This window comes from Harpia harpyja, chromosome 8 (genome assembly GCF_026419915.1).
Source record: "Harpia harpyja isolate bHarHar1 chromosome 8, bHarHar1 primary haplotype, whole genome shotgun sequence".
Lineage (NCBI taxonomy): Eukaryota > Metazoa > Chordata > Aves > Accipitriformes > Accipitridae > Harpia > Harpia harpyja.
Genome location: NC_068947.1, coordinates 49862151 through 49886833, shown reverse-complemented (window position 1 = coordinate 49886833; position 24683 = coordinate 49862151). Strand labels below are relative to the sequence as shown.

The 24683-nt window shown below is 49.6% G+C and overlaps 1 protein-coding gene across 1 annotated transcript in view; it reads left to right on the top strand.

Annotated features, from left to right (window-relative positions):
* The first annotated feature begins 7354 nt into the window (after positions 1–7354).
* Positions 7355–24683, top strand: part of FSTL1 (follistatin like 1) — a 55863-nt gene continuing 38534 nt past the window's right edge. Inside the window, exons 1-2 of the mRNA XM_052794675.1 lie at positions 7355–7520; positions 7635–7694. Of these exons, the coding sequence (XP_052650635.1) occupies positions 7518–7520; positions 7635–7694 (63 nt within the window). The 5' untranslated portion in view covers positions 7355–7517. The remainder of the gene's footprint in view (positions 7521–7634; positions 7695–24683) is intronic.

The following is a 24683-nucleotide window of genomic DNA, read 5'->3' as shown; positions in this document are numbered from 1 at the left end:
TGTAGATAGATAATGTAAGGGTAAGGAATGGGTAGCTATGGGAAGTGAGTTTGAGATGCAACTCTGACAGCCCTGTAACAGTGTTGAGAGCCAGGATCTGCTGTAGCAATTGTTTGAATGGATTGGTGGCATCTTGAGGTGCACTCAGTTTCCATCATCACACAGCTGTGGACAGATTATGTAGATTAGGAGACATACCCAGACAGAGCTGCTCTGCAGAGGGTCACCTCAGAGGTCTCTGAGCCCCCATCTGTCATAGATGGATTGCATGGTGCCGAGGCACACAAAAGCCTCTACACAAAATCCCACCACATCTCACCAGGCTCATTAGCTCTGTGTCCACGCTTTCCCTTCCCAAAAAGGGGCTGGCTCCACATAGCCCGGCATCTCCTGCGATGCTCATATTAATCCAGGTGCAACCCAGCCCTCTTGCCTCAGCTGCGGGAGATGTGACAGACTTTCATTGCCAGCTTCCTTAGTTTGAAGAAGCTGATTTCCCCGACCAATCTGCTCCCACCAGCAGACACTTTTTCAACACGCTCTGAAGCATCTTCCTCCAGGGGCTCTGCCCAGCACTGGAACAACTCTTCAGCTTTGGCTGCAAGCAGTGCTTGAGGGGGGGGTTCAAATGCTGCAGGGAGGGGAGGAGGGCACAGCTGAGAGAGCGTGGGAAGGGGGCTAATCAACACATCCCCTTGAAATGCCCTCTGGCTCTTCTGGCACTTGGCGCTCTGACTTGGTAGTCAAGAGCCGCGGGTCCCACAGCCAAGCCACAAGTGATGACCTTTGGTTGGTGAAGAGAGAGCGCCTGTGTTCACACGTCTCCGGGAAATTTTCCTGGATATTTCATTCAAATGTTAAGCTTGCCCCTGCGTGACAGCAGCGATTGAGAGGTGAGACAAGTGAGTGGCATGTGGAACACTTGTGTTTTGTTGCGATATAATTGATAGATTATAATGGCCTGTGCCTGAGCTCGAGACATCCTGGGTTGATTTCCCGCTACATTCATGAGCGCAAACCCCCTACTGTTTCAGCTAATGGAGAAAGTGCTCTTAATTGTGTGAATCGGGATTTGCCGGTGGCAGACAACCGCTTGCTCCACAGCAATAGCGTGTTGGGGATGGGGTGCCTGGGCTCATTGCATGGAGCATGGCAGAGCCAGGTACATCTTTGTAGCTGAATGATGCAGGAAAAGTAGCTGAAATTTCATCCTGCCACAGAACAGCCCTGGGTTTGACTCTACGCTCCGCCAGAAGTGACCTTAGCAACTTCTCAGTGAATGTGTCTGCAAAATGAGGGAGATAATGGGGAAGGAAGTGGAAAGCAGTGATGATTGTCTCCTCACTTCTGGAGAATAATGTCATATTTAACAGCATGTGCTGTGAAGTGCATATGACATTAGCAGGTATGGAGGCAAGTCAGGACTCTGCCTTGAAGTGTATCTCCATGGCAGTACGTACCCGCATGCTGGTTTGTGATGTAGCATCACACACTAGGAAATCCATCTTATGAATTGTATGGGCCCATACAGCTGCCTGTACGATGGACAACTCACCTTACCTTGATACCAGTCCCAAGGCTTATTTTGCCAGACACCTGCAGTTGCCTGTTGCATTATCAGACCTCTCTCTCAGGGGCTTTCTGGGGTCAGACTCAAATTCAACAAGCCGTGGCAGTAGCACATAGGCTAGGACCCCACAAAATAACCGTGGGTACAGATGTCTTGCTAGTGACTGCCTCATTTGGATGGAATCAGGTTCTTGCTTGTCTAAGAAGATAAGCCGCATCTTCTGCACCAGGGCAGATGTGCCAGGCAGCCTCTATGAACCAATCTCTGTGACCAGCCAGCACCTACACAATAGTGGAGGCACACATCTGGCAGCTGGGTTAGCTCTTATTCCACAGCAGGGTGAAGGGCAGCCTTGTAGGTGCCAGTAGGGGCCGTGGGACTGCCTGGGAACCCTCTTTCCTTCGTGCCAGCTGTTGCTCCAGGTGTGTGAGCCATGTTCATTGTGAGTAAGGAAGCACAGTAATTCTGACAGGACCGTATCCCCACAACACAGCTAATGGATTTGTAAGCACTGAGCTGTTCGGCCATGGGCTAGTAGCATCCTACGGGGGTCTCAGGGGATGGTACCAACCTGCTTCTGGCTGGGTAGGACTTCTCTTTTAGTGCTTTTAACTTGAAGGCTGTAGCAAACTTACAGGACTGAACAAGTTCATTGGATAATTCAGGTTGGAAGGGACCTCGGGAAGTCTCTAGTCTATCCTCCTGCTCCAAAGAGGGTCTCTTCTCCAGGCTGAACAAGCCCTGTGCCCTCAGCCTCTTTACAAAGGGCATGTGCAATAGCAGAGTCAAAAGCAGGAGTATTCCACTTACCTGTGCTGCATTACAGCCTGGCAGCAGCTGGAGTGAACTGGCACAAGGAACATGCTGAGACAGAAGCATGTTACGCTATTCAGGATAGAGGGACTATTTTCACACTGAGGTTTTGAGACAGATTTTCCTTTCTTGCACCATGACTTGGATCTGAGTGTAGTGTGAGTCTGTGAGACTCAGACTACAATGGCAGTGGCAAATGCAAAGTGGATACGGTTACACAGGCTGGACGCAGGTGCAGTTCTGTGCCCACTCCTGGTGGGCATGGTTTACCTGGGTTATCACACCTGGGTGCTGGGGCTGGATGAAGTCTGTGAGGAAATGATGCCTTGGGAGCTTGTCTTAGGTTAGAAAACCTCACCTTGAATAAGGGATGCCAAGGGTAAAGTTTAAGGGCCAGGTCGTCAAAGGTATTTAGGCATTTTACTGCTCTAGCTAATGGAATACCCAAAAGCCCATCAAATCCATTAACCATTAGGGAATGCACTTTATACAAACCACATAGCCTGCTAGTGCCAGACTTGTGTGCCTTTTTGCTAGCAATGTCCCCGGCAAAACCTGCAAAATAAAGATATCTGCTGGGGAGGGGTGGGGAAGGGGGAAGGTACAGCGCTTTACTACATCAGGTCTGAAATAGAGCTTTAAGCAGTCATGATTAGTACAAATGCTGCAGCTGGAGCAGGAGCAAGGAATGGGGGAACCACAGTGAGAAAGAAAATTACGAGAGCAAGGAATTGAAGCAAAAAGCAAAGCTAGAAGAATAGAAAAAAATAGCTGTATTTAACAAAGTGCAGGCTGGAAGGTGACCAAACTACAGGAAAGTGATATGGACGTGAGAAATAACTGTGCTGTAAAAAAAGGAGATTTAACTTACCTGCATGGCATGTGTGTATCCTCACATCACGGTTAACCACACTTACCTCTTACCTGAGTTTGAATGTTGGTGAGAAAAGTGTCTCCCTGAGTTACTCTCCCTGAACCAGAGAAGCCTTAGACCTGAGTTAGTTCACCCAGCCGGGTACGTATGCCAGAGGCCCATCCTATTTCAGCTTAAGAGTTTGGGTGGTGTGCTGCAGCTCAGAAGCTGGGATAATGAGAGTTATCCAGCACCTTCCCAAAATTCAGGGTAGGAAGCTGTCTTCTTACGTAGGCACCATTCATTCCTACCAACCCACTACTCCGCGCTCACAGGCTGAGAGCAAGGTCCCGGTAAAGCTCCTCGGGGGGGTCAGAACAGGGCACGCTCTGGGGGTGATGTGAAGTCAGGAGTGCCATGTCGGGGGACACCTGGAGAAGTTTGCTGCAGGCCTCAATTCTCACCCACGGCGGTGAGGCATCCGTGTGATGTACGCGTGACAGCCCCGGGAACCCTCACACCAACCTCGCGGTCAACCTCGCGTTCACTCGGGTCTGACGCCCGCACCTCTGTGGCTGTAACCCCGCTCGAGGATTCCCCCTCGCATTTGGCAGCCCTGGCCTGTTTTTGCTGGGAAAGCCCAGGTGTCCCTCAGCCCTTCCTCAGGCACCAGTGCAGACCCGTACGCTGGTCCACGAGGAGTCACTGCTCACGTAGCTCAAGACGACGCGGATGCCTCTGGTCCCACACGAGCTGAGCCTTCTCAGCTACAACCTTAACACATTTGCTATTCAAAAATGATACCCTGCTTCCTAATTCCACCAAATAATGTTGCTGCAAATTTCTTAGTCTTCAGCAGGACAGGTTATTGCCCTGTCACAAGGGCCACTTGCCAAACAACTTGGTTTCTTGAATTGTCACCTAAAACGCAGTGCTGGCAGGGTGGTCACGCTGCAGGCACAACCCCAACCCTTAAGGTTGATGCTTCGTATGGCAGGGGGGAAAGGAGGAGACGTGAAGGATGTGGGTGGTGGATAGGAGTGAGGTAATGTGGAGAGGGTGATATCATGGTATAGCCACAAGGCCTGGGTGAGGGCTTAAGAAGTAATTTATTGGCACGTATTTAGCCTCGTTTCCCTAGGAAATGAGGCTTACACAATCACTTTGGGTGTATGTGTGTGCACATGCTGTAATAAGGGAGAGGCTGCGGCTTCAGAGTAAGCCTCATGAGACACCAGAGAGTCCAGGGGAGTGATGTTGACAGTGCCCCGAGAATGGAGAAAGCTTCAGTTGGAGCCTGCGCTGTATTAAACACAGGAGAATGTACCCACCCATGAGATGTACGCTTGCATGAGTCCAGGCTTCTTTTGCTCTGCTTCTCAGGCAACGGCTTGTTACTGAATTCTGGTTGCGTGGCCACTTGGGCATATATGTGTGTGTATGTCAAAATTTGCGATCCCATATGTACAACAAAATGTTTGTTTTAGAAGTACCAGTGACTGGAAAGTAGGCGTCAGCAGAAATGAAATACTGATGTATGTAATAGAATAACATCTTCTCTGTAGAGCAATGATTCCCAATTTCTTTGGCCCACCAGAGCATTGCAACCTTCAAAATTTCAGGCAAGCATCGTTCACCCTTATAATGAAGCTTTTAGCTGAAAGCGTTTTTATGGTACTACTTCGGTTGTGTAGCCAGCAGTGATGAATTACCATATCCATTATGGCCACAGCTTGAAACCACAACTGCAAATGCATTTGCTTTCCTCTTATTCTAGTGCTTCTGATTCAAGCTCCCTGTTATGTGTCCATCACGAAAGAGCAAACATTCCCGACAGATTTATTTCTTATGCACTCAGATAGTACAAACTGCTCCTTTGCAGTTTACACTTTTAAATGGTGAAAGCTTGGAATAAAAGTGAACAGTTTGTCAGATATCATGTATTTGGTTATAAAATGTGTACCTTTGTACACAGTGTTAAGGCTCTGGTGTTTGTGCTGAGATTGTTTTGTGCTGCCTGTAACAGAAGAGATAACACACCTTTTCCCTGCCTTGATAAGTTAGTTTCCTGACACAGCAGACATCCACGCTCCCAGAAACAACTGCGGCTCTATCACTGTCATCGTCTTTCCAGCAAAGGGCTAAGGACTGTTCCCCCCCCAGTCTACCAGAGATGCTCAGGCCTCATCTGCACACCAAAGTTTTATCTGATTTAAGGGGGTAGCTGTACAAATGCCTCTCTCCCCTCATGGGTGCCTGTCCTCCTGTGTTAATGCTCTCTGACACTTGCATGAGAGATGCTTTTTGGTTTTCACCTCTACCTATTTCCACATGATAAAAACTAACTTAAAGAAATACGCTTTTGTGTACCTGAATGCCAATGCATGAATAGAGGATTTAATCCTTTACCTTGTGTTTCGTATTCAGTCCATTCATCCCACAGAAAAAACCCCATGCTCACGGTGACCTACATAATCCAGCGCAGTGGCTAATCACACTTACATGAGGTGACTGCCTATGGTATCAGGGAGGGAACGCGGGAGCTGGGAGACCCCTGCTAGTGCTCTGTTCCCAAGAGTGGTATGAGTCATTTTTACCCTCTGGAAATAGAGAGTCTCCTCGTGTAGCACCGCTTGCGCAGAGCAGGGCATGAAGAGGCCAGAAATCGATGAATCTTTTAAAACGTATTTATCATTTGCCACTTGGTTTTTTTTTTCTTATCATGGCACTCGCATCAGAGTGACTCAGGGTGAGCCTGATCCTATGATGCTTCTGCAAACTAGAGGCCAGCTGAGTTCAGCCATAACTCTGCCTGAGCTGTGTCATGAGGCAAGGCAATCAATGACTCCAAAACAAAGAGGTACGCTGTGAAAGGTGAGTTTTAAAAAACAAAAAAGACAATGAAAACCACATCGCTCAGCATCAGCAGTGAAATAATTAGACATCTCTTCAGGATAGATTTATAGGCTAGTACCACTCACAGACAGAAGCAGAACTTGCTGGGGAGGATGCTTTATAAATGCAAAATTAGTAACAGTAGTCCTAAAAACAAAACAGAGTGAGGAAGCAGAGCCTGAGGAAGCACAGAAAAATGGCACAGCTGCCGTGAACAGACCAGATGTGGGCTGATCTAGGATAACTCTTCCCCAGAGTTTTCTCCTTCCAGCAGGATGCGGGAATAATCTTAGGTCTTGGTGAACGATGAGGGGACACACGCCAGCATCCCCCATGGCGCCTGCCTGCGCTGAGGGCACAGAATAAAGCAGGGCGAGAAGATAGACAGCTTATGGGCACGCTTGGCTACGGAGTGAGATGGTATTTCAAAGCCAGCGGTGTCATTTTTGGTTACAACCAACCTCAAAACTCGAGGAAAAGCCCTTGACAACTGGTGTCATGGTGTTGCTTGCTGTTAGAGAGATTTCTGTATGCGCCCAGGACAATCAGTCTCTTTGTGTTGTCAGATCCTGCCTTCTAGCTACCGGAGGCTTCTGAAAGTCAGAGATGAAGAGATTAAACAAGAGGATCACAGGTATTTATACACAAATGAGCACCGCCAGGTATTTCAGGGGGGATTTCAGGCCCCCTGTGCCTGGCACGACACCCTGGCTGCCTGTTCCGCTCAGCCAACGCCATTTGGATCCTAACGCCAAAGGCCTTAAACCCTTATTTTTGAACCTCCTCGCATCCCGACACGAACGGCACCTGTAGCCACGGCTGGGATTTCCGCACGGTGCGGGCGGGTTTCCACAGCACCCCGCCTGCGGAGAAGCCACCTCCTGCCTCAGTTTCCCCCTTTTTTGCCACAAGGCGGGGGGGGGGACCTCCCCGGACCCTTCTCCCGCCCGGCCGAGGGTGTGAGGCCGGGCGGTGTGAGGTAGCAACTCCCCCCCCCCCCCCGCCACCTCGGGCACTCTGCCGGGCCAGGGGACCCCGAGCCGAGTCTCCCGAACGCCCCTCAGCCTTCAAGGGCCGCCGAGGTCTCCCGTGAGGGGCCCGGCGGCGGCGGGAAGCCCGGAGGCACCGCCGAGGGGCGGTTGTGGTGGGCCGGGAGGGGGCCGCCCCCTCACGGCGGGCCGGGGAAGAGCCGGCCCCGGGGCGGAGGTGGGCGGCTGGGGGTCGGGCCGAGGGGTGGAGCCGCGGGCTGGCGGGTCGGGGTGAAGGGGGGGGGGGGGGGGGGGGGGGGGGAAAAACCTTCCCCTTCCCTTCCCGAACGAGCCGGAGCCGGGGAAGGAGCCTCCACAAACTCCTCCTGCCCCGCCGCTACCGCCAGCCGCCCGCAGCATGGTGAGGAGAGGCGGGCGGCGGGGGGGGGGGTTTGCCGGGCGGGAAGTTTGGCGGCCCCGGCTCCGTTCGCCCCGAGCTCACCGCCTTCCCCTTCCTCCGCTCCTTCTCTTGCAGATCTGGAAAACTCTCCCGCTGCTCTGCGCCCTGCTGGCCGTCGCCCGCCTGCGAGCTGAGGTAGGAACGGGGCCCCCGGCGGCGAGGCGGGAAGCGGGGGGTCCCATTTTGGCGTTTTTCACAGCGTCCCTTGTCGCCCCGTCCCCTCTTCCTCTCGCCTTTCCCCGGCGGCACCCCCGGAGCGGGGAGGGGGGGGAGATGCCGGGACGGGGGAAAGTAGCAACCGGGGCCGGAGGGAAGTTGCCGGATCGCCGGACCCCTCCGTGTGGGGAGGGGGGGGGGGGGGGCGGCCGCTTCCCCGCCCGGGCCCGGGCCCGGGCCGGAGCCCCCCCCTCAGCCTGCCGGCGGGCTGCGCTCCCCTTCCCCTCCCTCCCGCTCTTTCTTTCTTTCTCTTTTTTTTTTTCCTTCCCTTTTTTTTTACTGCAATGACATTGAAAGCCCCCAACTCGCAACCCCCCCCCCCCCGCCCCAGGTCTGTTGACAGAAAATAAACGGTGCCTGAATTCCCGGTTGCGGCAGCCTCCGTAAAAGTGAGGTCAGAAACAAAATATTTGATAATTACGGCAGGGGGAAATGTGGAAGTGATTTGAGGAAAATGAACTCAAGCTGGGCTGGGGAGGGAGGCCGAGCCCGTTTTCGAGGGAAGCGGTCCCGCTCGGGGGGGCGGGAGGCAGCTCGTCCTCCCCGCCTGCATTTTTTCTCCCTACATATTTCTCCCAGATGGCGAGACCCACCCTAGAGCATCGCAGTTTGGCTCTGCACAAAAAAAAAAAAAAAAAAAAAAAAAAATAAAAATGCATAAACACGTCCGATTTCCTACAGACGGTTCCCTCTTTTTCCGCCTCCCACCCGTGGACCGCGCTGCCTGGGTGATGGCAAGGAGGGGGCTTTAGGGTGAAGCCCATCGCTGTTGTTCTGTCCCCCTAAGCAAAGCTCTTCGGCGAACTCCCTGCGACTGCCAGCCGCTCGCTGAAGGGACGAACAATGCAAATGCTGGGACACGAGGAGCGGAGGTGAGACAGGGCGGTTGCGAGCCGACACTGTCAAGCTACAGCTCTGGTCGCAGCTATCGTGAAAACCAACGGGAGCGGGACTGAGCTGTAGTATGGGCTAGCGTTTCACATCTGCCTGTACACGATAATACTGTAATACGCTTTCTTCCCAAGGCGTGACAATCTTATGTAGTCAGCATTTCCACGCATCCTCTCCAACGCTGTCCTGAAAAAGCCAGATTGGTTTTATTCATTTTCTTAGGAACCCTAAATAAACCTTAACCAGTTCCGGTCAATATACAGCAAAACCTCTCTAGGGAGGAAGTGCACAGTAGTGCATCCGTAAGATGAATGATAATAACAGCTAAATAGTGATGGCACTGGTCTGAGTAAAGCCTCCTGGAGTCAGTAAGCCAGAGAAACGTAGCCAAGATGTGTTTGGTCCTTGATTTCTGATTTCACTGGTGCCGCTAACGTTATGTTAACAGTCAAAGTGCTAAATCCTGCTTTTTGCCTAATGTGCTCTAATTTGGAGTACCTGGGTGGCTTCCCAAGTATAAATACTGTCATGTCTGTGTGCCTCATCTGCAGACTGAAAGTAAGAAAAATGTACAGCTGTCATGTTCAAAACTTGGTTTTAAAGGCCAGTTCATGCTTGAGTGGATAAATGAATGATTTGACTGTTTTCAGGGGTAACAGTCCAGGTGTCAAACCAGCCAACGTTTTGGTTTGATTCCAGTCTAAGTTCAGTGAAACTTGAGAGTGATGACTGAGGTTTGGGTCTGCTTTCAGGGAAAATTGACACCTCGGACAACTTTTGGTTTGGGGTTCAGTTTGATTCCTCGTTGCTGGTAGGTGCCGAGTGACGAACATCTGTTCACCCTCTGGGGTATCTAGACCTTCTCATTTTCTAGGGAGTGGGCTGTGCTTGAAGGTGAGCTGCTTGCAATTCAGAGACAGCTTTGACGGTTGCCCCCTTCTAAATGTTTCTTATTACCACTCTGCTGCATCACTGGCATTTCATAAGATTAGTGTGGCATTCTCCTGTGTGGTTTTCCCTATTCCAGATTTTGGGAGTGATAACCTCTCTATTTCTTCTGTTTCTGCTGCAGTTTGCACTTTGTGCCTTTCAACATGTTCAGAATATTAACACTGAGCCTTAAGCTTCTAATCATTTTGTCGGCAAAACTATATCTGAACTGTACTGGCGGTTCTGTACAACACTCATTTCTACAACATTGTTAGGTGCATAATTAGAATCTTGAAAGAAAGAAAGAAAGAAATTGCTTCAGTAAATGTTCCTGGCATGACTTTGTGCAGACTGGAAAATCTGAGACGTGCCAAAACTTGGGAGCTTTTCTTGGCCCGGTTCAGTAATAGTCACAAGAGCAATAGACGGTGAACTGTACTCCTCGGATAGAAGCCAGCCACAGCTTCAGACAGCCCTTTTTATCTCTTTCTTCCTGGGTCAGACTCTCAATAAGGCGGCCGTTTGCTCGTATTAACGGGGATGCTGCAGAGGTGAAGCTGCTTGTGTTCTCAGCTGGGGCTTTCTGAAGCAGATGGAGTGATTTTTGGGAAGCATCCATCGCGATAGAGGAAAAGGGAGAGGCTCGAAATGTCTGATGAATGTATTAAAAGTTGGTCAGTTGTTCATATCCTGCTGGAGTAAGTTACCTAGTTAACACTGGAGAGGAGTCCAGTCGCTGTTGGACTGTGTCCGTGAGGTCTGAAGGGTGGTGGGCGGGAGGGAGGGCTTCCACTGGTGGCACCACTGTAATTATACCAGCACTGTTACATGTCCCACCAGGGTACTTACCTCAAAATAAGCGTGAGGGTTTTTCTTTTTTCATTTTGGCATAAACCTGATTCAGAATCATCAAGAAAGTTATTTTCACCGTGAATTTTAGATGTTTTGCTGTGTGCTGTGGACAGAAGTCCTATCCTGAATCCAGCCTTGCCAAGAGGAGAATTCACTGCCCTGGCCTGCTCCCTGCTCCTTGCCAGAAAACTGGCAAGGAGCAGATTAATCTCTGGGACCTGGAGCTGTTCTCCTGAACCATCCTTAACCCATTTCTGGCCAAATGAACCACCCTTTGGGAAGAGTTGTGTAAAGAGTTTAATCTGACTCGTCTCATTTTGGCTAAAAAGGGCTAGAGGAGGAGGGCTAGAGGCTTTCTTCTTGCGAGTAGATCTCCTGACAGATCTGAGGGGGCTATAACCCCCAAGCAACACAGCAATGACAAGCATCTGGAGGCAGATCTATAACCTTTTCTAACAGCACAGTGTTTGCAGTGCCTACATCTGTTGTAACCCTGGGATTAATTTTTTTCACCCCACCTCCTTTTCCCTCGGTGTAATTTTTCTGTGTGAAAAGCTGAAAAGGGATGTTGCGGGGGAGAGAAAAGACAAAGGTTTCAGCTAAGTTCTGTTTGCTTAACTCACCTGAGTGCTTCCTCTTGATCTGACTTGACTGCTTTTGCACTTAGGGAGGGTAACGATCGACCCCTTCCAAGACCTGTGCCCCTTTTGCCAGCAGAGTGCTCGTGTGCCCCAGGGAAGATGGAGCTGGGAGTTCAGCTGGTCTTCCTAAAGCCTGGTGTACTTCCTCCCATTGGGCTGTTCACACAGTCTGGCCAGCATCGTCAGCTTGCTTTGGTTAAACTTTTCGCACATTTCTGCAATGGTGAAAACTAAAAACTGCTGTCTCAATAAGTGAAACTGAATAAATTAAAGTTGAGATCCTGATGTAATTGCATAGCAGTATTTGGCTGTATTTGGCCCTGAAGCCATCATTTTAAGAAGGGTGCATTTGCCTTTGAAATTTAGTGATAGAGACTTTGTGGGTAGTTCAGTCCTCCTCTTGCTGATATTTTGTCCATGGCAGCAGAAAGAATAGACACCGTGGTGCCAATCACGTGGGTAACTCGGGCTGTTTTTAATATGCACTGGCTTTGTGCAATAAAACCCAGCAGTCACATGTAACCGACTAATGTAATAAAACTACCTTCCCAGATCTAGTCGAGCAGGCACATCTTCAGTCTTCAGTGGAAGGAAAAATTGCATCCATTTTTCTCCTTGAGCTGGTTTTGGAGTGATAGGCGTCTTCCTCCTTGAAATCCTGCCCTTGAGTGCCAGACCAGGCGTTGCTGGAGCTGCGCCTCAAGGCAATAAGCATATTTTAAATGGGGAGGCAGGGAAAAAGTGATTCTACCCTGGGCACACAGCAAAGGCTTATCTGTGCAAAGCCGTTTTTTTAAGGCGCGTGCTGTGCCGTCGGGCAGCTGCTGTGCTGCGGATGGTCCCAGGGATCAGAGTCTGGGAGACGAACCAAGTGGTTCTGTCTGAGGCACCTCGTGTTGTGCTGAAGTCGCTGGCCAAATGCCCCGTGTATGAGTGTTTAAACAACCTCCCCGGCTGTTTGAAGGGACCATAACCTCCGAGCAGCAGCGTGCACGGCGCAAGCTTTGAAGCAGAAGCGATGTCGCGTAGCACGTACGTGTGCGTGGCACCCCGACGCTTCTTCTCGCCTGGAGCTGCTGTCAGATCCGAGCTGCTTTGTGCAAATGTGCTGTAGCTGAGTGAATGACTTTATCTGCCAGCGTGCAAATTCCTTGCCGGTAATTAACAGGGGGCTGCTGCTGGGGCCTGCCTGGGAGGCAGCTCTGCTCCCAGCGCAGGAGGAGAGGACTGGCTGAGAGTCTCCTGTTGCATTTTCCAGCTGCTGTTATTGGTACAGCTGCTTACCCATCAGGAGGCACCAGGGCACCTTTGATCTTTCTTGTGTGGTGTTACATGAGCTGGGGAATGTTTCTCTTTGTACAGAAGAGAGTTTGTCACAAATCTCAGCCAGATGTGTCTTTCTGGGCTCATGAGACTCCTGTTAACTAGACTGTGTTTTTGCCACATATCCTGTGAGCTAGATGAGATTGGTTCCCAGAAATGCGTTATTTAGCTGGGTTGCATCTATCTTTGCAGGGGGGTTGGCTTCTGCTGTACTATGATATCTAAGCTAATCTGTGAATAACCAGCATTTCGTTGGAGAGATTTATCCCTCACAGCGTTGTCTCCGAGTTTAGCAAAAGAAAAGAGCAGACTGCTGTTATGCTGTGAAGCGTAATTTCTTCCAGAGCTGTGTCTGGGTGGCAGACATGGGGTTATATACGCCTTGACTTTCCCAGAGGCTGTCGATTTTGCCACAGCTAGGGTGCTAAGTTAGATGTGAGCTGGTTAGAGCAGGGGCTCATTTGCTCTCGACTATGGGGCTCTGATTGCAATTCCTAGGCCTTGCAGCAGTAAATAAACAAATGGCAGATAAGCAGGCCTGGAGGCTTCGGTGCTATATTAAAGCACAGATAACTATAGCACGAGCAGCGACTGCATGGCATTTTCTTACTACTTGCTCTCAAGTGTGCTCCAGTTCTGATCTGAAGACACCAGCCAGCAGTCATGAGTGACTATGTCCCTTCTCTGCCATGCAAACCACCTACCCAGAAGTGAAGTTCATGTAAGTTCCTGTGAAATCTTATTACCTGCTCTATGCCTTAGCTCTCTCGCTTATTACACTGTACCTCTCTGTTTTGACATTGGGCCTGTGGTTGCTTGGAGCAGTGGATTAGATGTAGGCTGCCTGTGAGAAACAATGAAGAAAATCAAACTCATGATCCAGTCTGCATATGTGGAATTTCTTGACACCCCTGCACCTTGTTTGGAGTGCGTCAAGGGGTCCATAACCTGGAAACAGTTTGGAGGCTCCTCTTGGACCAACACATTTGGAAAAAATAAGGGGTTTGGGGATGATGGCTGGGGAGGGATTTGGTGTCTCATTAGCTCAGCTGTAGGTGGATCCCACACTTCCATTGTTTGACAGCTAAGCAAATATTTGGTGGAAGAAACTAAACACTGCTTGAAGACAGGCATCTGTTTTTGTCTCACTGGGGAGAGGGTGCTAGTTCTCCCATACTTGTGAGGAAAATACCCAATGCACCAGGAAAACCAGGAGTTTGAAAGACTTGTTAGAACCCGTCTCGGTCATCTCCGTATGCACATTGCAGGATGGCTCTCTGTACAGCATTTCCCGTGGCTGTACCCTGTCAACAGCTGTCCCAGAGATGGACCTCTAACCACTTTCTCTAAATACTGTAACTCTATGTAATGGACCCCATAGCAACCAGCTTCTCTTCTTGTTCCTTCTGCTTTATCCTTCCCTCATTTCATTCTGCAGCTCTGTTACACAGCAGTAAAGCATATGAATTTGGTTTTTTTTTTTCATCTTGATTGTATCTCTGTAGAGGGCCTTGCAATGCAAAGAACAGCAAAGCAGCTTGAAGGAACAATGGAGAGAAACAGATAAAAACACCAAGGCAAAGCAGCTGAGTTTCATTGGTAGAAGAGGTTTTGCACACCTTATGCTCCAAGCATAGAAGGACTGTTTGGATGGCTGTTTGTCACCCACTGCTGGTTCTCCCCAGCCAGTACATGCTCCTCCTCATTCCATCCCTGCTTCTCACCCTGAGTCCCAAGACAGGATCAAGAGGCCTTGGGAATTTGGATGTTGGTGGAGCTTTCCATGCTTAATCATCTTTTTCCCCCACAATGGAAGTTTTCAAGAAATGGTGATAGCTTCATAGTTTGTCTATAGCCAGAGACAACTTCTTTGTTTCTTTATCTGTGAGGAGACCTAGGGAGGTAGTGGAAGGACTTGCTGCAGAGGTACCTGTGGCAGGAGTAAGACTCAAGCCTGAAACAGTCTTTTCAAGTCTTCCAAGTCAGGGGAGGGGAGAAGAGGATGTTACAGTCTTGGATAAGAAGGAAGCAAGAGTGGGGTGACAGAGATGGGCTGGCAAAGGTACCTGCCGCTGATGGAGAGATGTACTGGTGAACCTTGTCCTAACGCAGGAGCCCGTGGGCTAGGTGTGCCTCCTGCCATCAGAAACGCTGCCCTTGGCCACTCTTTCCTCGTCACTCCGCTGCTGGGGCGAGGCATTTTGGGGCTTGAGCGTCAGAGGGACAGAACAAGGAGTTTCTGTCCATCCACCGGGACGGACGGAAGAGGGAGCATTCGGCAGGCACTGGCCAGTTGCCAGGTTGGCCTCCAGTGCTGCGCTGTCCGGGGATGGTTTTGATGGCAGAGTCTGTTGCCTTTTTTTTCCGACAATGAATCGATCTGGAGGACGGTGCCTGGTGGGGGGGCCCCCCCTGTGCTAGAGCAGCCCCTGCCATTTAAGTGCTGGTAATTGTAGCCTGAAGCCAAGAGCTTTCCTTCTGCATGACGTAACTCTCTGCATATGTACTCCTTGCTGCTCTGGGACTTTCTTTCCCCTCCTGTGTTTTGGCCACTTTTTCGTGTTTATGTTTGAGGAAGCTTAAGTATGAGGGATTGGAATTGTTGTCTCGTTTCCTATATGTAGGAGGAAGCGATTTCCTCGGGGAACTTTTGCTACGTCTGGATCGTTTCGTTGTCTGGGTGAGTAAAATTCCTCAGGGATAACTGAAAAGGTTGTGACCCAGCTCTGGTCTGCAGCTCACGCATTCAAACCCAGGGCTCTGGAAGATTAAGGTGGCAGGGGACCAAGCATTCACGTCGAAGGCATCGCCTTCAACTTGGCAGAAAAGCTGCGGTATTCTTGTCTGAGGACAGCGTGTTTGCTCCGTGTGATGCAAGCTCTGGGGTATTCCAGCCCCAAGACGATGAATGCCACATGAGTAGTATTGGCCTAATCTTCTTCAGTCGGCCCTCCCCTTCTCCAGTTGCCCTGCGGACAGATGACGGAGAAGTCAGGTTGCAACAGAGGCTCTGTTTCTCATGGAGCTCCATTTCTCGTGTCCCCAGGACTGGGGCCCGGACTCATTGGTAGAGGATGATGTGTAAGGGTAAGGAGTAGGGTAAGGAGGGAGTACTTTTAAAATTTTTTTAATTTTAACTGCCTGTTTTATACCCAGTCCGCAGTTAAAGAGCGAGCCTGGGCTTGCTCATGCACTGAGCACGGTGGCCCATGCTGTCCCTGGCAAGGAGCATTCCCTGTACTTGACCTGCTGCGGGGTTGGGGCCGCAGTGTGGCCGGTGGCACACATCGGTGGCTGCTCCCAGTGCCTCCTTGGCCACATCGGCTGCCGAACTACGGATGGGTCGGTGTGACCAGCCCTGCCTAGCTGAAAAGAGCACTTTCAGGAGGGTGAGAGGCATGTCCTCAGGCCTTCGTTCACCTGAGAAGTGTACGTGGGAAGATGCACGCACACTTGCAGGATGGTTCCCCACAGCCCATGCGTTTCACCAAGCTTTTCAGAGGGGCTAGTGACAAATGTGATAATGCTTTTCGAGGTCATTCAAAGCATCCCCCTTTAGAAAAACAGACTGTTTCTTCTGCAAGGTATTGCTGCGTCCCCTGGGATTAGTAGCTGCTTGTACAAACCGTAGCCATTAGTGTCTTGTCAAATCCAGTTTTACACATCCCCGATAAGTGATGCCCCCTTCCTGTTCTGTGAAAAATGATACCATGCTCTGGAGTATCTCAAAGTCAGTAAGTTTATCTTCATGGTCCTCTTCTATGAGCAAGTAGACTGTTAATCTTTTTATTCTGTCCCAACGGTCCTTATTATGCCCCTGTGTTCAATGATAATCAGTGCCTCCCCTGTGCAGTGATCTCCACCTTGTACACATAGCCAGTTTTTGGGGTCCCTCAGCTCTGTGCTTAGCCCACCTCTTTTATTCTCCTTGTGGCTCCCTTCCTCCTGTCAAAGCAGAACGTTTTTCCCTGGCTGCCTAAAGAAATGGAGCTTTATGTGATCTTACTCTCTGTTGGTACCTTTGAATCTCCTCAAAAAACTTTTAAACCCAACAGCCAGTTTCAGCCATGTTTAGTGAAGTACTTTAATTTCCTACAAGATACTGTGTTCCTCTAAGTTTTGTAAAAATAGACACGGTGCAGTAGTTACTGCCCTACCTGAAGGAAAAGCTCCAGCGTGAGATCAGCTTTTACTACAGACCAGGGAAGCGTTTTGTGAGTATTCCCCTTTGATCATAGTTCGTACCTTTGTAGCCACCAGATGCGATCAGCCTTGAGACAGGAATCTGTGGGAAGCAGCTTGTAGAACAGCTTGTTGTTCCTTGGCTTTGCGCTTTATGGTTTGTCCTCCCCTCTTTGGTGCTCGGAGCTGCGTGCAGTCCCCCAGGAGAGTGTCATGGAGGAAACTGAGCCAAAGCATGGTTAATCACGGGGCGCAAAACATGGTTTGTTACACCTTGTGTGCACGTACAGGCGCACACACAGAGCCACCTTACTCAGCTCTGTTATGGAGTAACTTGCTGCTAACTCCTGCCACCCAGACCTGGGATGGGGGAGTGGAGGAGAATGCAGCAAAATTTGCAATTCATGTGGATTATTTGGGAATTTCAGATCCTACCGGGTGAGTGTTGAATCTCGCTGTGGTATATGAATTGCCTGAGACCGCATGGTGTCAGTGCAGTGCCTGGGCCACTCCTAACTTTGTGCACGTGAAAATTGAAAGAGACGGGAGAACAGCTGGGCGTTAATACCTCCTCACAAATCACTGCCAAGCTCTTCTGCAGTGCAGCAGCACACATCCAGATGCTGGGGTGAGTTAGGCCATCCTGGCTGCAGATGCAAGGTCAACAGTAAACCAGCATTAAACAGACACAACTGTTGGTTTTGTTTGGTTTTTTTTTTTTTTCCAGGTTTGTATTTATTTGCTGTGGGGTTTTGGCAGGGTGCAGGGACTAAAGGGGAATCCGAGCGTATGTGGTTCAAACAACTTCATAGCCTGTAGGCATCAAGAAAATGCAAACAGACTCTTCTCTCCAGACCTATTTGTTCTCACTCTTAGCATCATGCCATGATTTGTATGTAGGCTTTGGGCAAGGCACCTAATTCCTCTAAGCTGCAGTGTTCACATCTGTAAAAAAAGGATAATGCTATGCTATGGCTCTTGGAAGGGTTTATGAAGCTGAATGCATTCCTGTTAAGAAAAGTTAAAAGCTCTCATGTAGAAGGTGCAGCAGGCACTGCAGAGGGTCATTATCCTTATCAATAACAATAGTGAGGAAAACAGAGATAAAATGGGGACCAGAATTGCTGTGTGATACAGCAATTTCTTGCCAGGCAGTAAAGATGTGCAAAAAGGGCTTGTACGGGCCGCATTTAAGATGTGAGCTGATGGCCACAGATGGGAAGAAAGAGATGTTTGAATGCTTTTATGGAGCCAGAGAGGGAGAGGAAGGGCATAAGGTAGGAGAGCTGGAGTGTCTCACAGGGGTGATTGCATTTCTGGAGGGTTTGCTCTCAGAGGGGAGCAGCAAGCATCGCTCCAGCTGTTTGTAGCTCAGAGGAGACAAACTGGAGATGTGCTGTATGGGGAGCACTTGACATTGTGGCACTGTAGATTTCCCTGTGAGCTATATGTTGTAGTTAAGTAGAGAATCTTATATGGGGCATAGTCGCTTGCTTTCCCTGACAGGTCTGCCAAAGGTTGATAAGGGAGAGAAGATGGGTTAGCAATTTCCATTGGTTGTCATGGTAACTAATGGAAATTACTTTTTTTTTGTCTGTCTGTCATATATGACGATGTTTGTTGAAACAACTAGGAAACATTCTCTCTCAATGTTTTTTGGGTTTTTTAGTTTTGGGGTTTTTTTTTACATTTTAACTGCTGACTTCTGGTCTTAAGTAGTACATTGTTACCAGAAGTCTTCTAGAGAGTTTATACAGAGTTTTTGAGAGCAGTGAAGTATGTACTGGGGATAAGCATCTGGAGTAGGCAGCTGCTGGGCAATTCGGTGTGCTGAGCCACTTCCCACCCCGAGACCTTCTGCAAGGTGCCCACGTGAATGTTTTCTCACCAAGAGGCCTAAAAGTAGGTGCCCAAGATCACAGGTAGCCTATTTCCCATGTAAATAGTAAGCAGATGATTAGCTACTCTGAAAAAGTTCAAGCTGGATGAAAGGGGGATGGTAATGCCAATTTATCAGCCAGTGAACTGTCAGGCTTACTGATGTAGTGATGGCAAAGAGCTTGGAGCATTTCAGATTAGAAGTGTGGGTGAAACACAATGCATTATTATTACTATTTCATGTAAACATTAGCATGTCTTGTCACTAAAAATATGGCTGTCTACCAACTCCAGTGACACTAAAAGGGACAATTTTCCCTATAGATTAGTAGATGGTGAGGCCAGAAGGAGCTATTGTGCTTTACTTCTTCTGCCCTCTTGCATAATACAGCCCATACATCCAGCTCTTTGATTAATTCCATTTGCTCTGGACTCTAAAGCGTGTCTTAAAAACATCTAGTCTTGATTAAGTAATTACCACAAATGGAAAATACCACTGTGTTTGGTATGTTGCTGCAGCGGTTAATTACCCACATGCTGTTACACCTCATTTCTGGCTTGCATTTGTCTAGTTTTGATCTCCGAATGCTGAATCTTGAGTTTAATCTGCTAAGCAGAAGAGGCCTTTAGTACCGCGCATCTATTCCCCACCATTGTAACTGTGGTCTGCGACAAGGACCGCTCCCAGTCTTGTCTTTGGCAAACTAAACAGTCTGAGCTCCTCAAGCCGTCCCCTGGTAAGGTATGTCTCTTAATCCCTTGCTCAGTACTGGGTCTCCACGCGTTGCATCCCCTTTCCCAGTCTGTTAGCACTCCCTCGCCACGTGATGACAGCGCACCTCCGTGTGCTGTTACTGGGAATCCGTACAGCCTTGGGCGATATAAGTTGTAAAAAGAAGACAGACAAAAACAATGAGAGCCCTAATTTATTATTAGGGAGTTATATACGTTAACCCACACACCATCAGGAAACATAGCTGGCGGGGTTTTTATAACAGGAGTCTTCCCACAGTACGCAAATGTGCTGCTGTCGTTACCAGCTAAAGCCTTGGGTTTGAGTTTCCTATAATACATGCTTAAGTTAAAGCTCAATATTCAGAGTTTTCTCGACCCTCTTGACCCCACAGGTGAGATTTGACTGGGTTGGGGGCCGGGGGGGCTGCGTGCTCAGCCCTGCAAGTAGGCAAAGGGCTGTGTCACAGCACGGTGGCCAGCTGGAGCCTGTCCTTTGGCAGGCACCTTCAGCTGAGCCCCGCTAGAGCTTGTACCCTCCCCGACCAGTGCCCCAAACACGGTGTCTCTGCTGTCGCAGGGCCCTTTTCACCAGACGAGTCGGCTGCCAGGCTCACGGGCCAGTTTGAGCGCACGGGCTCCCAGGGCAGGGAGGGCAGCTAACAGTCTGCTAATGCGGTAGGCACGATAGTGAGGAAATCTGTGGTCTCTTGTGTGCCTACGCTTAAAGTATCTAAACTGAGCAGTGATAGTTTGCAGAACTGGGGCCTGAGAGCTGTTAAAGGCTGCACTACTGACATCGCTGAGCGTGTCTCCGTGCTCTGTGAGGTCCCATGTGTACACCAGCACACGCTGCTGTTGCTCTGATTTATATTCCTTTTCTCACGGCCGAGTCTGGTGGATGAACTAGGCTTTGACAGGAGGGAGAGCTCTTGCTGATGTTGGAGGCTGGGTCTGTCGGGTCTATCTCTAGGTGGGACTTGGTTTGTTTTACACACAGGCGTCAGTCCTGGGACTGAGGGGGGCACGAAGAGCATGCAGGCTGCCCCCCCCCTCGCCAACTCAAGCCATCGCCCGCAAGTCTGACCCACGTTGGATAGAGCTAGAGAGGTGCAGCCAGAGCCAGATTTCTTGCTGTTCACTCCACCCTTCTCAAACGATCCATTTCTAACCAAATAACAATACAGGAATTTCTTCCAAGAGCAAATCTTGCTTGCTTGCTGTCCCAGGGGCAAGGACTCTCTTCTGAGATGTGTTTGTACAGAGCTTGGCGCAGACTGGGCTGGATCTTGACTTGGACCTTGGGAAGCTTCTGTACTAAAAATGCATAATAAAGATTTAGGGGTTATTAAAATACCCCTTTTTTGTTTCTTTTTCCATTTCCAACTTTGTCTTTAAATATGCGTGTCTGGGGGTTTTCCCTCCTCTCAGAGAAAGAAGAAAGCTCTCTGCATTTCTTGTTCTCGGGTCCCTTCCAGTTCATACCCTGGGAAGACCGAGTGGGCTAGGCTGAAGGTCTGTGCTTTCATAGCTTTAAGGCATCTTCCTGCAAGGCAGCCTTAACTGGGTAGCAGAGGCATTCAAATAAAGAAAGCTTGTGCACTTTTTCTGTGGGCAAGCTAGTTGGAAGTCCTTTTTTTTGGTCACCGATGAAAGGTGAGAAGGGGTGGCTCCCTCTCTTGAGGTGATGTTTTCACCCCGTGTTCTGCCGCGAGCTCAAAACCTATTTTTTAATAAAAGTCTGGCAAGAGGCAAGAAAGCCCTGTGTTCCTCGGGGCTGTGACTTTTTTGAACTTGGAGCCAAACTTCCCTGCAGCCTACGTCTAAAGGAGCAGTGTCGCAGTGGGTGCGAGCCGCTCTGCCCGTGAGCTGCCATGGAGAAAGGTGAACGCCTCTCCTGCCGCTTTCCCTGCCTGCACCTTCTTCTTCTTCCTTTGCCCCTGCATAGCTGAAAACTGAACTCTGCCCCAAAAAACTCTGGTTGATGGGGGCGGGGGGGTTATGTAGCTTTTCATTTTTTGTCTTTGCACAGGCGTGAGAGAAAAATGTGGGAAAGCAGAGCGTGGGGATGGGAAAGGAGGTGCCCTCCCTCTCTGCCCCATCCCGTGCTGCTGACCACAGCCCCCACAAGAGAGGCCCCTTTGCTGGCTGCTCTGGTTTTTTGGACGCAGGAGAGCATTAACGCTTTCTCAGAGAAGCTATGGTCTGTCCCCGTCATTCCTCTCGTACAAAACCTGCAGCAGTCGCTGTGCGTCGCCAGGACGGAGGAGCGTGGCCAGGCGGGCTTCTCCTCCAGCACCCACCCTGCCGGGGGGGGAGCACGGTGGGCTCAGGGGAACGGGCTTGGGAAGGTTTTGGCAGCTTCGAGGACGGAGCCTGGCTGGCGGGTGCTGGGGTCCGGCAGGGGATGCGAGGAGCGCGGCCAGCGTGACCTGGAACCGTGCCGCAGCTTGTGCTGGACGCGTCCCAGGGATTGCTCGCCCGTCCCTGCCGCGCTTCCCCGCAGTCGGCGGAGCGAGAGGCTGCCAGAGCCCTTGGCGGGGGCTGCGGCAGGGCCTGGCGAGACCTCTCCTTCACGGCCTCCAGCAGCGTTCGGCGGCAGGGGGGTGATTTCCATCTCTGCCAGGGGTGTCTGCCCATGGGGTGCTTTCCCGGCTGGGGATGAGGGGAGTTGTCAAGCGCTCATTTATTGCGGAGACGGACTCCAGAGGGCACTCGGTGGTGTAGTCGAGGACACAGGGTGCCACGACTGAAGGATGGATGCTTCTGCATCCATCGGCTTAATTCTGCGTGAGGGGGGCTTTCGGCCTTGCTCACACTCATGCAGTGTGTGGGCAGGGTAGTGTCGTGGACCGACGGTGGTTGTTGGCGGAGGGATGGGGATGTGCTTACCTGGCAGGACTTGTAAGTCCCAGTTTTGCTTCCCACAGACTTCCTATGTGGTACTGGAAAAGCTGCTGAAACCCAGGGCGTTGAAGACAGATGATATAGCTAAGGTTTATGGAGGGCAAGGGAGTTCGTCTCTTAAATGGTGATACTAGTCTGGGCCCAAGTACTTCAAGGATGCTTTGGTAGAACCCCTGGTCCTCCATCAGTGGGTGAGATTCCTAAAGGAGAGCTTTCCACCTCATGGCTGCGTTTAGGTGATAATTTGGTGCAGTTCATGCCTGCCCTCAGGAAGCAGCTATCTGATACAGCAGCTGAAGAACATGCGTACAGCTATCTCTACTTTCAGACCTAGGGCTGTTTGTTTAGCCAGCTGGTGTTCACACAGTAAGTACCAGGAGTCCCAAATTTGTTCCTTTCGGCCTCTGTCCCATCCAGCAGCATTATACATTCCCAAGAGGTTGTTGAAAGCATTAGGATGTCTCGGGGAGGAGTGCCCGTATTTGCATCATTATTTTTGATAGGATTTAGCTGTTAAAAGCCAGGCACACCACGTACTGCTGGCTGCTGTCCCAGTATTAGTGTAGTCTGATTTCTCTGCAGTTGCATGGTTTCCGACAGGGAAGGGGGGAGGGGGAAATTACAATGTCTTGGCTGAGATGAAGATACAAAACTCAGGTTGAGATGGGGAAACACAGTGAAGTCCAGGCATGGAGCATGCAGAAGTAAAGCACGTGTCTCATGGACTGTTGCTTAGTGTGTCTGACATATGAGAAAAGGAAGAAATGACAATTTTTAATGGGACATTGATGTGACTGAAGGAACAGGGTCCCCATGGCAGGGCTGTGCTGACATCCTGGTGTTTTGGAGGATATGAGGCTCTTGAAAGTCAATTGTGTTTTGCTGTAACAAAGGACTTGGAGGATTAAATTTGCGCAGCTGATGTGCTTCGTGACCATGAACATCTGCTCCACCCTTTGGCTGAAATTGCCATCATGCAGCAGGGATGACTGGACAGGTCACAAAACGTATCCTGAATTGCTTATGGCACAGTGTGCGTTGACAGCTGGACTTCGGTCAGCTTTACTATCGTGGATGAAGTAGTAAGCTGCAACACGTCAGGAGCTGCTTCGCAACCACTTTGGATACCTTTGCTGTAGAGCGAGTATTCAGTCCTAGAGGGGAGAAGGAAGCAGCCACAAGCAGTGTCCCTTGTAGACACTTGATTTTCATCTGCACCCTGGACTTGATGTTGCTGACTGCAACATTACAGGCTTCTTGTATAAATGATCACTGCTGGGACTAGGCTGTGTTTATGTGCAGGTTTCATGGAGTCAAGGGTACCAAGCGCAGAAGCAAGTAATACTTGCATGGGTAAGGGTTTTGTGGTTCACACGGTAAGTGAGAACCAGCGTCAAGGCCCCATGAGTGACAAGTTCTTACAGATCAGCACAGATGTGCTAGATGCTCACGTTCACTGTAAGATAAGTAGTCTCTCTTTGGTCGGGGCTGTTTTCTTCTGCCTTGGCACACTGAAGTGACTCAGGTCTTCTAAGTGCTAGAGCACTTAGAATGCAAGGAGGGACATACAGCCAGCAGCTGGATTTGCGTAGGCTGTGATAAGATGTTAGATATTGTCATTCCAGTAAATCTTTCATTGCAGGCTAAGATTATTTACCTTACCTTGCTTTTGCCGTAGGCTAAAGGAGCACATGCATACCATTCCTTCAGCTTGGTGAGATAACTTTCTAGATAACTTTCTGGTATTTTACGTGTGTATCTGACCTGAAGTGTCTACACCCTCACAGGGTCCGGGTGTTTGACAGGGAAGGACTGTGGCAGGCTTTGCAAGCTTTATCCTAGGAGGGCTGTTAGACCTGAAACAAGAAGCTTTTGGTGCTTCTTTGGGTAGCGGGGTTGTTTTGATTTTTTGTTTGTTTGTTTGTTGGGTTTTTTTTAAATTTATTTCAAACTGAGCTAACCCAGATTATTGGGGAGCTGAAATGTAAGGTTTGTTTTCTTTGAAAGGCAAACCAAGAGGTTTTACTCAAGAACTGAAGTTCAGTGTTGTGTTACTGAACCTTTCCTTGCGCAATATTAGACTTTGAATAATTGCAAAACCTCAAGGTGGCCTGCAGCACCCTACATCTGTTTATTGTGGCTCAATACATTGTTATAATATCACATGCTACTTCTGTAATCTTGTGGAGTGAAACAGATGATGTTATATTTATTTCCGACAGCCTGCATGTTTGTACAGGTAGCATCTAGTACAGCTTTGTTCAGCAAGGCAAGTGTGACATCCAGTACATGAGAATAATGTCTACGCATACACAATGATATGTGCTTAAGCAATTTGTTCTCAGTATTCAAAAAGCTACCACTGATTTCCTGGTGTGCTTAAGTCAAAGCCAGCTCTAGAAACACGTTTTGATAAACGCTTTGGGTGTGTGAATTTCCTGGGTTTTCTTAAATCTTTGTTGAAAAAGAAAACCTATTGTCCCTTCTGAGTTTCCTATCTTAATTTCTTTCGACGCATGCCATTTTACCACTGAAATCTCTCCTCTGCGTAGGAGAAGAGGGTCTGGTTACA